The sequence below is a fragment of the Chiloscyllium plagiosum genome, unplaced genomic scaffold, assembly GCF_037043375.1.
Source record: "Chiloscyllium plagiosum isolate Xiang-an unplaced genomic scaffold, Cpla_swu_hap1 HiC_scaffold_12, whole genome shotgun sequence".
Lineage (NCBI taxonomy): Eukaryota > Metazoa > Chordata > Chondrichthyes > Orectolobiformes > Hemiscylliidae > Chiloscyllium > Chiloscyllium plagiosum.
In genome coordinates this window covers 20,820,719-20,836,711 of record NW_028270150.1, presented here as the reverse complement: position 1 = coordinate 20,836,711, position 15,993 = coordinate 20,820,719, and the positions used below count along the sequence as shown (strand labels likewise).

Genomic DNA, 15,993 nt, shown 5'->3' with positions numbered 1-15,993 from the left:
TGTTTATGGGATGTTAATATTTTGGAACAGTTACTGTTTAGTAGTTATACAATCTAATTATTTTGTTAAGTTTTCCAAAAGAGTTAAATTATTCCAATTTCTTCTTCCTATTGTTGTATTTAACTATAGTATATGATTAAAGTGTGTTTTGCTTCCAATCTGGTAGTTTGACCAATCGAATTGCATCCAGAACTCAATGCCTGGCACTTAACTTTAAAATAAGAAAAAGTTAGGGTGTGGACTATTTTCTGAATACTTTGAGGGGGTTTGGTCTGGTCCATAACAGCCAAAGCACACACACGTGTGTGTACAGACCCTTTGGTTCAACACGTCCACACCGACTCTCTGAAGGGTAACCCATCCAGACCCATTCCCTGACCCTATTATCATATATTTACCTAACGTACACATCCCTGAACACAATGGTCAATTTTGTATGGCCAATTCATCTAACCTGCAAGTCTTTGGATTGTGGGAGGAAGCCAGAGCAGCCGGAGGAAACCCACGCAGACGCAGGGAGAATGTGGGGGTCGAGAGTGTGGCGCTGGAAAAGCACAGCAGGTCAGGCAGCATCCGAGGAGCAGGAGAAGTGACATTTCAGGCGTAAGCCCTTCATCAGGAATCACTTTCTCCACGGGGAGAATGTGCAAACTCCACACAGTCACCTCAGGCTGGAATCAAACCGGGGTCCCTGATGCTGTGAGGCAGCAGTGCTAACCACTGAGCTACCATAATATAGATGTTATTTCACTGTGTAATTTCAGTCAACCATATTGCCCTATTTATTCAATGTATGGTCCTTGTAGATGATTAATGCATGTGCAAATTTAATGAAAATTCTTTTACAGTGTAAATGGAGGAATTTCCAAGTGACACAAATTTCCTAGGGGTAGATTTAAAGAACAAAGAACAAAGAAAATTTACAGCCCAGGAAACGCCCTTCAACCCTCCAAGCCTGAGCCAATCCAAATCCACTGTCTAAACCTGTCGCCCGATTCCTAAGCATCTGTATCCCTCTGCTTCCCACCTACTCATGCATCTGTCCACATGCACCTTAAATGAATCTACTGTGCCTGCCTCTACCACCTCTGCTGGCAACGCGTTCCAGGCACCTACCACCGTCTGTTTCAAATACTTGCCGCGTGTATCCCTCTTAAATTTTTCACATCTCATCTTGAAAGCGCGACCTCTCGTTATTGAATCCTTCACCCTGGGAAAAAGCTTATCACTATCCACCCTGTCTATACCCTTCATGATTTTGTAAACCTCAATCAGGCCCCCTCCTCAATCTCCTTTTTTCTAAAGAAAACAAACTTAACCTACTCAACCTCTCTTTGTAGCTAGCACCTTCCATACCAGGCAACATCCTCGTAAACCTTCTCTGCACCCTCTCCAAAGCCTCCACATCCTTTTGGTAATGTGGCGACCAGAACCGTACACAGTATTCTAAATGCGGTCAAACCAAAGTCATTTACAATTTTAACGTGACCTGTCAGTTCTTATATTCAATACCCCGTCCAATGAAGGCAAGCATACTATATGCCTTCTTGACCACTCTATCCACCTGTGCTGCAATCTTCAGGGTACAATGGACCTGCACTCCCAGATCTCTCTGCTCATCAACTTTTCCCAAGGCTCTTCCGTTTACTGTATAATTTGCTCTAGAATTAGATTTTCCAAAATGCATCACCTCACATTTGTCTGGATTGAACTCTATCTGCCACTTCTCCGCCCAACTCTCCAGTCTATATATTCTCCTGTATTCTCTGACAGTACCTTATGCTTTCTGCTACTTCACCAATCTTTGTGCCATCTGCAAACTTGCTGATCATACCAACAGTGCCCTCTTCCAGATCATTTATGTATATCACAAACAACAGTGGCCCCAACACTGATCCCTGTGGAACTCCACTGGTCACCTTTCTCCATTTCGAGAAACTCCCTTCAACAACTACTCTCTGTCTCCTGTTGTTCAGCCAGTTCTTTATCCACCCAGCTGGAACACCCTGCACACCATGTGACTTCACTTTGAACTTCCAGGACGGAATCTGGCAGAGTTTTGGGGCAATCAAAACTTCTCAATAGCCAGTAAGCCTGCAAGACTATGAGAGGTGGCTTGGTTGGCCAGAAATCAAGGGGAGAAAGTGAGGTCTGCAGATGCTGGAGATCAGAGCTGGAAATGTGTTGCTGGAAAAGCGCAGCAGGTCAGGCAGCATCCAGGGAACAGGAGAATCGACGTTTCGGGCATAAGCCCTTCTTCAGAAATCAAGTCATATTGTCCAGTGGCATAACCTGAAGCAAAGAGAAAGACCAATGTCTGAGGTCTTCCTGCTGAAGTTAACATACGAGCATTAAAAAAAGGAGCAGGAGAATCCATCAAGGCCCTTCGAGCCTATTTCGCCATTCAATAAGATCATGGCTGATCTTTTCATGGCCTCAGCTCCACTTACCTGCCCTCTCTCTATAACTGTTAATTCTTTTACTTTTCAAAAAAGCATCTGTCTTAGCTTTAAAAACATTTATTGAGGAAGCCTCAACCACTTCCCTGGGCAGGGAATTCCATAGATTCACAACTCTCTGCATGAAGAAATTCCTTCTCTACTCAGTCCTAAATCTGCTCCACCTAATTTTGAGTCTATGCCCTCTTGTTCTAGCTTCACCTGCCAGTGGAAACATCCTCTCTACCTCTATTGTATCTATTCCCTTCATAGTTTTATATGTTTCTATAAGATCCCCCCTCATTCTTCTGAATTCCAATGAATATAATCCCAGAATACTCAGTCTCTCCTCATAAGCCAACCTCCTCAATTCTGGAATCAACCTAGTGAACCTCCTCTGCTCCCCCTCTCGTGCTTGTACATGCTTTCTCAAGTAAGGAGACCAAAACTGCACACAGTACTCCAGGTGTGGCCTCACCAGCACCCTGTACAGCTGCAACATAACCTCCCTGCTTTTGAACTCAATACCTTGAGCAATGAAGGAAAAAAATCCATTTGCCTTCTTGATTACCTGTTGTACCTGCAGGCCAACCTTCTCTGATTCATGCACAAAGACACCCAGGTCCCTCTGCATAGCAGCATGCTGCAACATTTTATTATTTTAATAATAGCCCTTGCAGAGACCAATTCAGTTATTGGACCCTCCTAGTGCCTCAAGTGTGTGTAAATATAGGTATGCATGTGTAAGAGATGCCTTTAGCTTGCTGCAATAGAGTCAAACTCAAATGTTTGTTTGTTTACTTGATACACTCCTGTTCAGAGCCGAAGCACTTTTGTGATAATGTATATAGACAAAGAGATTTTTTATGAATAAAGTATATTTTTGAAATCAAAAATCAACCTGAAGTTGAAAGATGGAAGCAATTGATGCAGTTTTAAACCTGGGAAAATTTTATAGCTTGAATGGGCTCCACCCACAGGAAGGTTAATGTCATTAGAATTGGCACTGGTTGGTGGTGGGATGGGGAGTATAATATAGGTGGATTGGTCATACTAAATTGCCCATAAGTCCAGGGATGTGCAGGTTAGGTGGATTAGTCATGGGAAATGCATTGCTACGAGGATATGGTAGGTGGACAGACCTGGGTGGAAGGGTCTTTGGAGGGTGAGGGTGGACTCGATAGGCTGAATGACCTGGCTTTCACACTGTTGTGATTCTATGATTCTGTGAGAAAAGCCCATTTGATAGATAGGAAGGAGTGGAGGGTGGAAGAGCCCAGGAAAGCAAAGACTTGGACCTCACCTGAGGAGATGGTTTGGCACGGCTAATGAATGGGTCATAGGTGCCTCTTAACCTGTTGTATCAGGTTATATAGTGAGAGGGACAATCTTGGCTGGCACCCTATTCAGTCGGCCACTGAAACACAATGCAGCCCTATTGACCTCATTGAACACCAGTGTCACATATTAAGAGACGCTTACCTCTGTCTGCTGCTAAAATAGGGTCTTGCATTAGACCTGCACTGGGGGTGTCATGGGGCTCCTTGTGTGGATGACCATTCAGCCAGGTCATACAGACTGACCACTTCTTTCTTTCACTTCCCTCGCTCAGCTCCTTCTCCAGTTATCAACCTGACTGTCTTCAAGGTCACCGGCACGAGTTTGCAGGTAACTTGGACAACAGAGCTCAACCAAGAACAAACCTTTATTGTGCAACTGTTAAAGAATGATAGCATCGTGAATGAAACGGAGACTGTCGAACTGGAGTGGACCGTATCAGATTTGGAGCCTGAGACAGAGTACGTTGTCAGCGTTACCTCCCGGGCCTGTGAAGATGAGACCCCTGCTGCAGAGCTGAGTGTGAAAACAGGTAATTGTAATTTGAAAATGTTTCTTAATGACCTTTATATTCCAGGCAGAGACGTGAATGTAGATCATTGATAGACATTTCAATCAACCTATTCAGTCACAAATCTGAAGCAGATGAATCTTGAATCCATGCCTCTTCTAGCCTAGAGTAGGGACACTACCACTGCATCACTAGAGACCTTGTAGATCACTGGTATGTATGGACTGGGTAAATTTTGGCTTTCGATGTAAATGAACCAATGATTATCATTGAACATGATCCAATGGAATATTTCACCATCAGTGTAACACTGTTCTGATCAATGCATCTGCTATCACTGTAACCATCTGTGTTTAATTTGTCTAAGTTATTTCTGTGCTTTAATACTTTTCTAGCTAATATTTCTTGCCAATATTAACAAATATTAAATGTATGCTAAACAAATCCAGTACATCTTACACATGATAGAATTATGTTATTAATCACCATAAGTATCTTGCATGTGATTGCCTGGAGTTCTTATAATCTCATGATGGTATCATGATCTTTACTAGCCTTTGTTTGAGTTTGTTACAGCTACTTGTTATCTCTTAATAGACACCATCTTTACTGGACCAGCTTCTACACTCAACTCAATTCAATCCAGCACCAGATTTACCTCAACAGTCGCCATCTATCTGAACAGTTCCAGATTTTCAAATGGCTTTCCTTATGCAGAAATACTTCCATGTGGTATGAAGTAGTCATTTTATCCTTGGTACTGCCTTGCTAGCTATATTCTGTGTTGTTTTCTGTTCTGTGCTATGAAAGCCAGTCAATGTTTGCACAAACAAGAATGGGCTTCCATGCCCTGCTCAAATACATTGCATTTTCATGGCTTCGCTCCATTTTCCATTGGAATGAAACTGGAAGATATACCGAAGCTCCAGAGGGAAGTGGCAGTACTGCTTTCATAATTGCCCCAGATTTTTCAGGGTTGTCCATTGATGGTTGAGAGAAGCCCTGAAGAAATCCAATCCCAAAAATTGTGCTGAAATGGAAATTCTGTGCAGCCAACATCGCAGGTTATCTGACATCATGTATCTTAGCAGCTGCTACAAGCTTTTGCTCTTAGTAAAGGAAAGTGAGAAGAACATAATGCATATTTCTCAGCTAAAAGAAAATACAGCTTTGGTGTATGCAGGATGCTTGAATTCTTCTTGGAATAATATTCTCTGATTCAATCTTTTAATTGGACACAAAATTGATTTTAGGGTAAGAGACAGAGGATGGTGGTGGAGGGTTGTTTCTTGCACCTGTGACCAGCGGTGTTCCACATGGATAGGTACTGGATTCACTTTTGTTTGTCATTTATATAAATGATTTGGATGAGAATATAGGAGGCATGGTTAGTAAGTTTGCGAATGACACCAAAATTGGTGGAACAGTGGACAGTGAAGATGATTATCGAAGATTATGAAGAGACCTTAATCCATTGGGTCAATGGCTGAGGAGTGGCAGATTGAATTTAATTTGGATAAATATGAAGTATTGAATTTTGGTAAAACAAAGAAGGGCAGGACTTACCCCAGGGTCCCACCACTAATTATACGAGTTGTAGAACAGACAGACCTAGGGGTTCAGATCTAAATTTTTGAAATTTGTGTCACATGTAAACAGGGTGTTTAAGAAGGTGTTTAGTACACTTCCTTCATTGCTTAGTCCTTTGAGAATAGAAGCTGGGATGTCATGTTGAGGTCCTACAGGATATTGGTAAGGTCTCTTCTGGAGTACTGTATGCAGTCTGGTCACCAATTATGGGAAGGATATTATTAAAATTGAGAGAGCTCACAAAACAATTTCCAGGGTATGCAGTGTTTGAGTTATAAGGAGAGGCTGGGACTTTTTTCCCTGGAGCGTCAGAGGTTGAGGGATGACGTTATTGAGGTTTATAAAATCATAAGGGTCATAGACAAGGTGAATAGCAAAGGTTTTTTTTCTCTAAGGTGGTGGAATTCAAAACTAGGGGGCACTTTTTAAGGTAAGAGGAGAAAAATTTAAAAAGGGCACAAGGGACAACATTTTTGCACAGAGAGTGGTTAGTGTGTGGAATGAACTGTGAGGGCAAATGATAGATGCAGGTACAGTTACAACATTTGGATAAATAGGTGAATAGGAAAGGTTTGGAGGGATATGGGCCTGCTAGGAGGCAGGTGCGGCTAGTTTAATTGGGAGCATGGCCGGTGTGGACTAGTTGGATCGAGGGGTCTGTTTCCATGCTGTATGACTCTATGACTCTAATTGTACAGGAACAGAATACTCTTCACCAATTAGGCTTCTGCCTTGAAAATATCTTATCACATTTTATCATCAATTCAAGCATGTATTTGACTTCCTTTTAAGTTTTTGAACTTTGGAAGGGCATTCCAGATCATAACAAGTCATTATACAAAAACATTCTCTTCATATTCATGTGATTCTCTGATCAATGATCTTATATCTCTCTAACCTGGTTACCAATTATCCAGCCAGAGGAAACACTTTGTCCATATCAATCCTACCAATGCTGTCCATACCTCTATCAATACAGGAATTTGTTTTGTAAAGAATAATTACTGACAAAACCTACATCAACAATGCTGACAGGCATGTTTGCATTTATACAGAATATCATTCTCTGTGAGTCCCCACTGAGATAACTGTTGTATGTAGCAGACCCTCGTATCTAAAAGGGTCAATTGACATCACAGTTTAAGCTTTGACTATCAAGCTATAAAGGACGGTTCCTGGGAAGGTCTAACTAGTTCCTCAATGCTAAATTCATGAAGCTGAACAGTAATGTGTGCCTGCTCTTAGGTTCAGCCTGAGGTCTCACAAGATAATCTAATTGCACTCAGATGTGATTTTTTCTACCAAACCTCACTTTTGCCAAAGGATTCATAAATACATTTTTCCCAACTTAGATTAATATAATAAGAAGGATTGGTGGCAGCAAATCTACCCAAAGTATCTCCGATGCCAGTGGTGGACATGTCAAAAATACTACTAGGTAGCCTTTTTCTTTGACTAGCATTGACTAATTATTTCTTCGTTATACCTTGCATTTTCAGCAGGTCTTTCTCCCGTTATAAACTTGACTGCTTCTAATGTGACCACTACCAGCTTCCACCTGACGTGGACAACAGACACTTACGAAGAGCAGCTGTTTATTGCACAAGTCTTAAAGAATGATACCATTGTGAATGAGACAGAGACCATGGAACTGGAGTGGACTGTGTCAGATTTGGAGCCTGATACTGAGTACACTGTGAGTGTATTCTCCCAAGCCTGCGAAGATGAGAGCACTCCTGCAGAGCTGAGTGTAAAAACAGGTAACAACGCAGGGACTAGGAAAACCCTAACATGATTGGAAGATTATACTTTTTAGATACAGCCCATTGTGGACTGAAGAATCAAAACTGTCAGCTTGATATTCAATGTTTTCAGATGATATGATTATTTGTAGAAATAAATTCACTTATTCATTATTTATTTTAACCTGATTTTTCCTTTTAACATATGTTAGGTTTTGTGACTGTGATAGAAAGATTCTAGGTGTTTGTCATTGATGCCAATTCTTCAAGAATTAACAAAACACCATCTCTTGCCAGGACTTATCAAGCTATGTTACATGGAGATGTAATAGTATCATAGAATTGTTGCAACAGAGAAGGAGGCCATTTTGCCACTTGTGGCTATTTCCACTCCATGAAAGAGCCAACATGTAGTTCCACTCACTTTACTAATGCCCCTTAGGAAGGGAAATTGCCATCCTTACCTGGTCTGGCCTACATGTGACTCCAGGCCCACAGCAATGTGGTTGACTCTTAACCATCGTCTGAGCAATTAAGGATGGGTAATAAATGCTGGCCTAGCCAGAGACATCCACATCTTGTGAGAGAATTAAAAAAACTCCCCTACTCTCTTCCTGTCATGCAAATGTCAGATATTAGATGGTCAGGTGAAAATGGATCAAAATTCAATTGAACTTGACCATCTTTAGGAATCTAAAGTTTTATGATGGGCTAAAATTTCTTAGAGTGTAAATAAAAGAACTGTTAATGTCCTGCCATTTTCTTTTTTGTTTTTTTTTGTCACAGGCCAAATTACTTTGATGGCTGGCTACCTTTAAAACTGCATTTGCTTGTCAATGTTGTCATTCATAATAAATTTGCCTCATTCTTTTTGTTGACAGAAACCACAATGAATGTTCTCAGCTATACATCCAGTCCGAGACAATCTAATACTGGGGTTGTCTCCACAATGACCATCTACCCAAACACATCTGGATTCCCGATGGACTTTGTGTACACTGAAGTGCCTCCATGCTGTATGTGATTACTGTTTTGTCAGTATTTCAACATTTGTTTTCTTGGTGATATTAATTTCTTATTAAATATTTACACAAATGATTACCTAAGAACAGATCATGTCCTCAGGACATTAGCTGGGATTGCTGGATTACTGGCCCACTGACATTACCATGACAACACCATCTCCCACTTTCCAACTCACTCTCACTTAAACTTCATTATTTTAGCAGCAAAATGCAAATTACAAAAATAATTGCATAATTTAGTGTCATTGATATGTACTGCTAATCAGTGGTTGGACCTTGAACATTGTTATTTCTAGTCTTCGGTTTTTCCATGTCCCTGACCTTGCAACCCAATCTCATGATGTACAACTTTGCCTTCAATATTTACCTTAAACCTCCACTGATCTTGCCCCTGAACTCAGCTGTTTTATCCATGTTTCCCAACGCTGACAATGAGATCAGGAGCTGAGTGACTCTGGTGAAACTCAAGCCAAGTTTCATAACACAGATTATTGTTAAGCATGTGTTGCTTGATGCAAGTGTTGGCAATTGCTTCTGCTGTCTTACTGATGATCGAGAGTAGACTGATGGGGTGGTATTTACTGGACTGGGTTTGTTTGCTTCTTGTGGGCAAGGATAGACCAGAGTTATCCTCCACACTACCAGCTAGTGAGTTGTTAGAGGAGATTAAAATGTTCAACCATATTGGCATGGTTTTGTTTGCACAGTTCTGCAAACATCTCCAGCACGATTCTGCAAGTGTCAGAGCCTGTAGCTTTCGCAGTTTCCAGTGTATTCAGCTATTTCTTGATATCACTTGGGGTAAATCGAATTGGCTGAAGCCTGATGTCTGTGTTGCCAAGGGCTTCAGGTGGAGACTGGGATGGGTCATCCACCCAGTACTTTTGGCTGAAGAGGATTTAAATGCTTCTGCCTTGTTTCTTTGCAGTGATGTGCCAGGCTCCTCCATTGGTGAAGCTGTGTGTACTTGTGGAGCGGCTTCCATTGAGTCGCTGATTTGTCCATCAACATTCATGGTTGGATATAACACGATGGCAAAGCTGAGATTTGATCCATTGGTTCTCATATTTGCCATGATATGGAGGTGCCGGTGTTGGACTGGGGTGTTCAAAATCAGAAGCCACATGACATCAGGTTATAGTCCAACATGATAAGCTTCAGGAGCACTGCTGCTTTGTCACTTCACCTGTGCTCCTAAAGTTTGTGATTTCAAATAAACCCGTTGGACTATAACCTGATGTCAAAAAGTGTGGCGCTGGAAAAGCACAGCAAGTCAGGGAGCATCCGAGGAGCAGGAATGTCAACGTTTTGAGCATGAGCTCTTCATCGCTTTCTCCTCGTTGATTATAACCTGTGTCGTGAGACTTCTGATTTTCTCGTATTTAATTTTATAATGGCGCTGGGAAGTGCCTTTGGATAGCTTATTCCCATAAAATTGCAATATAGATGCAAATTGCTCTTGTTATTGCTTCTAATCGTTGACCTTCATCTTCACAGTACCTCCTTCACCCATTGTAAACCTGACAGTTTTCAATGTTACTACCAAGAGTTTTCACATTACCTGGACAACAGATGACTACGAAGAGCAGATATTTATTGTCCAGCTGTTACAGAATGACAGTGTTGTGAAAGAAATGGAAATATTCGAGTTGGCATTGACTGTGTCAGGACTGGAGCCTGGGATGGAATACACTGTGAGAGTCACCTCCAGATCTTGTGACCAAGAAAGCATTGCTACAGAGCTGAATGTTAAAACAGGTAATAGTTCTGACTGGCATGGCCCTGTCCTAATCCGATCTTACCTTTCACTCTATTAATGGACTTCCTCACATCACCTCACAGTCATTCGTAGAAGCATTATGAAAATTCACCAAACGTTTGGAGTGTCTTCTTCTGAAATTGTAGTTAAGGGTAGACTGGATGATGGTCTGACAGTACTGGGCTGTAATTGATCAAGAATACTTGGGCCTGACATTAATGTGGGGAGAAAGTGAGGACTGCAGATGCTGGAGATCAGAGTTAAAAAATGTGGTGCTGGAAAAGCACAGCCGGTCAGGCAGCATCCGAGGAGTAGGAGAATCAACGTTTCGAGCATAAGCCCTCCATCAGTAAACGCCTATGTTGACAACCCCCGCAGCAGCTCCTCAAAATATTTATAAGAAAATGCTGGAAATTAAGGGACTAAAGTGTCTGGTAAAGTGCACGATAAATTGGTGTTGAGTTTGAAACTGTCAATTTGAGCGGAGGAGAGGTATTGCTACCTGTTAGTTCCTTTTAGTTTTCCCTAAAGTCAATAAATCATGAAGTTGTGGACAAAATTTATATGTTTGATTAACATTCATGATCACTTTATCTCTACGTGTGAGATGTATGTATTTTCTTACCCTTAAGGTGATTTCCCAAGTTAAATGATTCCAGCAGCTGAAAAGTGTAGAAATGATTTATTACCACACACTTGCCCTGGAGGTTTTAATGCAATGTCCTGCATGCACTATCACATACACACACATGTAGATAAAAAAGAATGGCATTGCAAGATACCATTGTTTCAGTCTCTCAAATAACAAGTCTGTAGCTTCATAGTTGGATCGATGCTTGAGCTGGAATGCAGGTGTGGTAAAAGCAGAGGATTCTATATAAACAGGAAACAGCTCAGCTCTCAGGTTAACTCAGTCAAAGAAGCACGCTGGGTTGGATTAATACATAATCTTTGTTACAGCATTTCACACTTTGAAAGTTTATAAGACAGCAAAGGATTTTGTACCTGAATTTAAATTACCCTTTTAATGACTTTCTGGAAAACATTTGCAGTTTGATGTTTCTATGGAAAAATGTGCAGTAGAGGGATGAGTTGGTTGAGAGGTGACTGTCTTGTTTTGTTGACTCTTTATCCTGAAAATAAGGGACGTGTGCATTTTATAATTAGCTGTGATTGTCTAAATTTTAATCTGATATTTGATTGAATTTCAAATCTGTGTGGAACTAATATTGCCAAGGACAAAGCCAGCCATCTTAAAGGCTGTCATGCCACTTGAACGAAGTATAATTATAAAATCGTAATATCTCCATACCAGTACAGGGCATGATAATAATATTATGAAAATTAGGAGCAGGAGTAGCTAGCTTCCTTGACCATGCTGCACCATTCAGTAAGACCATGGCTGATTGGATTATGGACTTGACACTTCCTTCCTGCCTGTAACCTTTGATCTCTTGTAGATCTAATAGGAATTACATCTGGCAGGGTGTATGGGGGGGAATAAGTGTTTTTCCATGTGCAGGAAGACCTTTTGATGCCTCTCAGTCTATGCTCCTGTTGAAGTTGCATATTCCATTCAATTATTTTAAAAAGGTAATAACTTATGGATGGATTTGACAATAGCACATTTAACATTGATACGAGACTATGGTTGACAGTTTTTTTTTACTCTACCCTATCTGTTTGGTCCTGATAGTAAACATCTCTCTTTTTCAGCAGAAACCACCAATGTTAGAGCAAAACGATCTACCTTGGGCATTGTCTCTTCAATGACCATCTACCTCAAAACATCTGGATTCTCAGAAGATTTCCAATACTCTGATGCACCGCCATGCTGTATGTGATTGTTTTTGTGCTTTTTCAAGTGATGGGTAGGAGTCTGGTCATGTGGGAAGCTCGAAAGTCAAACCATGTTGGGGTAGCTTATGAGCCTCTGAGGTGGAGGAGGGAGATTCTCCTTCACTCAAACGCACTCAGTGCCCAATCAAGGAATGAGATGTCTGGAAGTGGGATTCCTTTACCAATGACCTTTCGCCTCCATCCCAACAATACCCCCCCCTACTCCTACACCCCCAGCCCATGATTACCTTCTTGCCATCACTGATCTGTGGCTTCACCCCTCAATGATCCTGGGCATTGAGTTGGTGCTTTACTGGCAGCCACCATCCTCCTGGTTGGCATTGTCTAGAAGTGAAGAGCTGCTGGACTCTGATTTGCCTTGTCAGTGGGACCCTAGGTTCCCTGATCACAGAGAAAGCCCTCTGCTGTCTGCTGAAGGGTCTGATGGTACTTTATCTGCATGGCAAGAGCTGATTCAGGGTCTTCACTCACCTTCCAGGCTGTGACTGACAACTCTATGGTCTACGTTATACTCTGACAATACAATTGCAATTCCAACACAAATGCATGGGCAAGAGTGGGAATCAAAACAAGGTGAACCCACTCATTTGGTAAATGAGCAATTGCAAAAAGATATTTCAGTCATCTATGTCACAGACTGCAGGGAAAGGTCAATAAATACGAGGAAGGAAAATATACCATCGTTACAGTCATGGGAGAATGGCATTTGCCATCACCTCCACCTTAACTCAGCCCAAATCTTATCCACCAATCAACCATTTGCTGGTTATGGCAGCTCGATCAACAAAACTTCAATTTTAAAATCATCATCCTTGTTTTAAATACTGTCCATGGTCATGCCTTTCCTTGTCTCTGTAACATCCTTCAATCCCACGACCATCTGAAATGTCTACATTCCTTTGACTCCTCTCTCTTCAACTTCCCCCAGTTTAATGCTCCAAGGTTAGTAACCTGGCTTTCAACCACCTCGCACCTAAATTCTGGAATTCCCTCTCTGAACATCCCTACCTTTACCTTGCACCTAAATTCTGGAATTCCGTTTCTGAACATCCCTGCCATTACCTAGCACCTAAATCTCTTCTCTGAACACCTCTAACTCTTTTCCTCTTTTTAAGCTCCTAAATTCTGAAATTCCCTCTCTGAACATCTCCACCTCTTTCCCTCTTTTTAAGCTGCCGGGATTCCGGAAGAGATTAGGCCAATAGAGCAATGATGGTGATTGAAAGCAGTTGAGGATAAGGGAGGATATCTGAGTGGGAGACATGAAGTGGGTCAGAGAGAGATAGTAGCTGACAATGAAGATTTGAAAGCGGAACAAAATAAGAGGAGAGTCCAAGCTGGGACATGTTCTGAGGGTCACATATTGCATCATTTAGCACCAACACCCTCTTCCCCCCCACCCCACCTCCGAAGAGTTTTTCAAATAATAAAGTACACTATAGGAAGGAGATAATTGTGCTGGAGGGACTGCAGAGGAGGTTCATTAGGGCGTTGCCTGGAATGGAGCATTTCAGCTATGAAGAGAAGCTGGATAAGGTTAGGTTTTTTTTTACTGAGGCAGAGGAGGTTGCGGGAGGGACCTGAGAGAGGAGTATAACATTATGTGGGACCTGGACAGGGTGGATAGAAAAACAGCTTAGTTGAAAGGTCAGAAACAAGGGGATGGGGGCATAATCGTGAAGTGAAAGGCAGGTTTTAAGGTTATTTGAGGAAATAACCTTTGGTGGGGGTGGAGGTCTGGAATACACTGTCAGGGAGGGTAGTTGAGGTGGGAAACCTCACAGCCATTAAAAAATATTTGGATAAGTACTTGAAGTGTCATAACATTAAAGTGGGACAGGTATAGGAAGTATCATAGTATCATAGAATTTCTATATGGTGGAAGCAGGACATTTGGTCCACTGAGTCCACGCTGAACCCTCCGAAGAGCATCCAATCCAGACCCATCCTCTACCTTCCAGTCCCGCACTTCCCACTGCTAACACACCTAGCTTGCATATGCTTGAACACCATGGGCAATTTAGCATGGCCAATCCACCTAAGCTGCACATCTTTGGACTGTGGGAGGAAAGTGGGGCATCTGGCAGAAACCCACACAGACACAGAGAGGATGTGCAAACTCCACCCGTGGGTGGAATTGAACCTGGGTCCTGGATAATATCTCATCTTCAGGATGGCACCCTCCCTCCTTGATTTTGAAATCAAATCACTAAAGTGGATACAAACACTCAAACGGCTAATTCAGAAACAATAGCACTACCTAATGCAGTTAACACTTATGTAAGGTAACTATGACCCTTAAATATAGAAAATCACAGCCATAGCCATTGCGCAAAACGTTAGTGTAAAACTAGGGTCTGAAACAGGAGACTGATTAAACCTAGCAGGTAGTGACCCTTCACAGAAGTTGCATTTCATGTTTTTGTTCATTTCTTGTAAAGTTTTTCTTTTAATGCAAGTTGATTTCAAATATGTCAATGACCAGTTTAAAGTAGTAAACAAACACCAACTCACTGCTGCATTTCCCAGGGTAAGGATGGGCAATAAATGCTGGTATGGTTACCACTGCTGTCATCCCTTGATATTGAGGTGCAGATGTTGGACTGGGGTGGACAAAGTCAGAAGTCACACGACTCCAGATTATAGTCCAAATGGGTTTATTTGAAATCACAAGTTTTTGGAGCACTGCTCCTGGTGAAGATATCACTTGACGAAGGAGCAGCGCTCTGAAAGTCTGTAATTTCAAATAAACCTTACGAACTATAACCTGACGTTGTGTGACGTCTGACTTTGTTCATCTCATGAATGAGGAGTAAAATATCATAGGAGACTTCCAGAGAAGATTAAGTAACACTAAAATTAGAGGGAAAACCTCCTCTGTAAGTGAAGATTATTGCAGTCACAGCAATGTTGTCATTATAGCTACAATGCAATGAAGCACCCATCATTTCAAGTTCCCTAAATATAGCGTACCAACTTGTTGCAGGCATATATATATATATATATATATACAAGCTTTCTTGCAACATCACTAGGTCAATACCTTGGAATTATTTTTCACTCTTGTGTGGAATGTGAGTGTTGCAAATCCAGGTAGTCTTTGACCTGATTGGCTCTGTGGCTATTGCAGAGTGTAGTTAAGAGTGAACCACATTGCTGTGGATCTGGAGTCACATGTAGACCAGACCAGATAAGGATGGCAGTTTCCTTCCCTAAAGGACGTTAGTGAATCAGATGGGTTTTTACAACAATTGGCAGTGGAAACATGGTCATCAGTAGACTAACTATTAATTCTAGATTTTCTTGAACACAAATTTCACTGTCAGCCCAAGTGGGATTTGAATCCATGTCCCCAGAACATTAATGCAGAAATCTGAATTATTAGTCCATCAGTATGCCATCACACCCCCCCCCCCCCCCCCACCACCCCCACTTAAACCCTTTACCTAATGCCATTATAGGACAACCATCAGCACAAGGATTGCAACACTTCGAAGCAAAGATATGGTGTGAGGAGAAAAGTTTGAAGGAGATATGAGGGGAAAGTTTTTTACATTGAGGGTGATAGGTGCCTGGAACATGCTGCCAGGGGCGGTGGTGGAAAGATATATGATAGCAATGTTTAAGAGGCATTTAGATAGACTCATGAACAGGCAGGGAGTAGCGGGATATAGACAATGTGCAGACAGATGGGATTAGTTTAGAATGGCATTATGGTTGGCACAGTCAT

At 41.7% G+C, this 15,993-nt stretch overlaps 1 protein-coding gene across 3 annotated transcripts in view; it reads left to right on the top strand.

The window, feature by feature from the left end:
- LOC148148498 (uromodulin-like 1) overlaps positions 1 to 15,993 on the top strand; it is a 120,317-nt gene that overhangs the window by 47,020 nt on the left and 57,304 nt on the right. Inside the window, exons 12-17 of one of the 3 annotated variants that reach the window (XM_087992480.1) lie at positions 4,051 to 4,308; positions 4,885 to 5,019; positions 7,380 to 7,637; positions 8,501 to 8,635; positions 10,142 to 10,402; positions 12,120 to 12,239. In XM_087992480.1, coding sequence (XP_087848606.1) covers positions 4,051 to 4,308; positions 4,885 to 5,019; positions 7,380 to 7,637; positions 8,501 to 8,635; positions 10,142 to 10,402; positions 12,120 to 12,239 — 1,167 coding nt within the window. Of the gene's footprint in view, positions 1 to 4,050; positions 4,309 to 4,884; positions 5,020 to 7,376; positions 7,638 to 8,500; positions 8,636 to 10,141; positions 10,403 to 12,119; positions 12,240 to 15,993 lie in introns of all 3 variants that reach the window. The other 2 variants (XM_087992479.1, XM_087992478.1) reach the window with 2 other exon arrangements.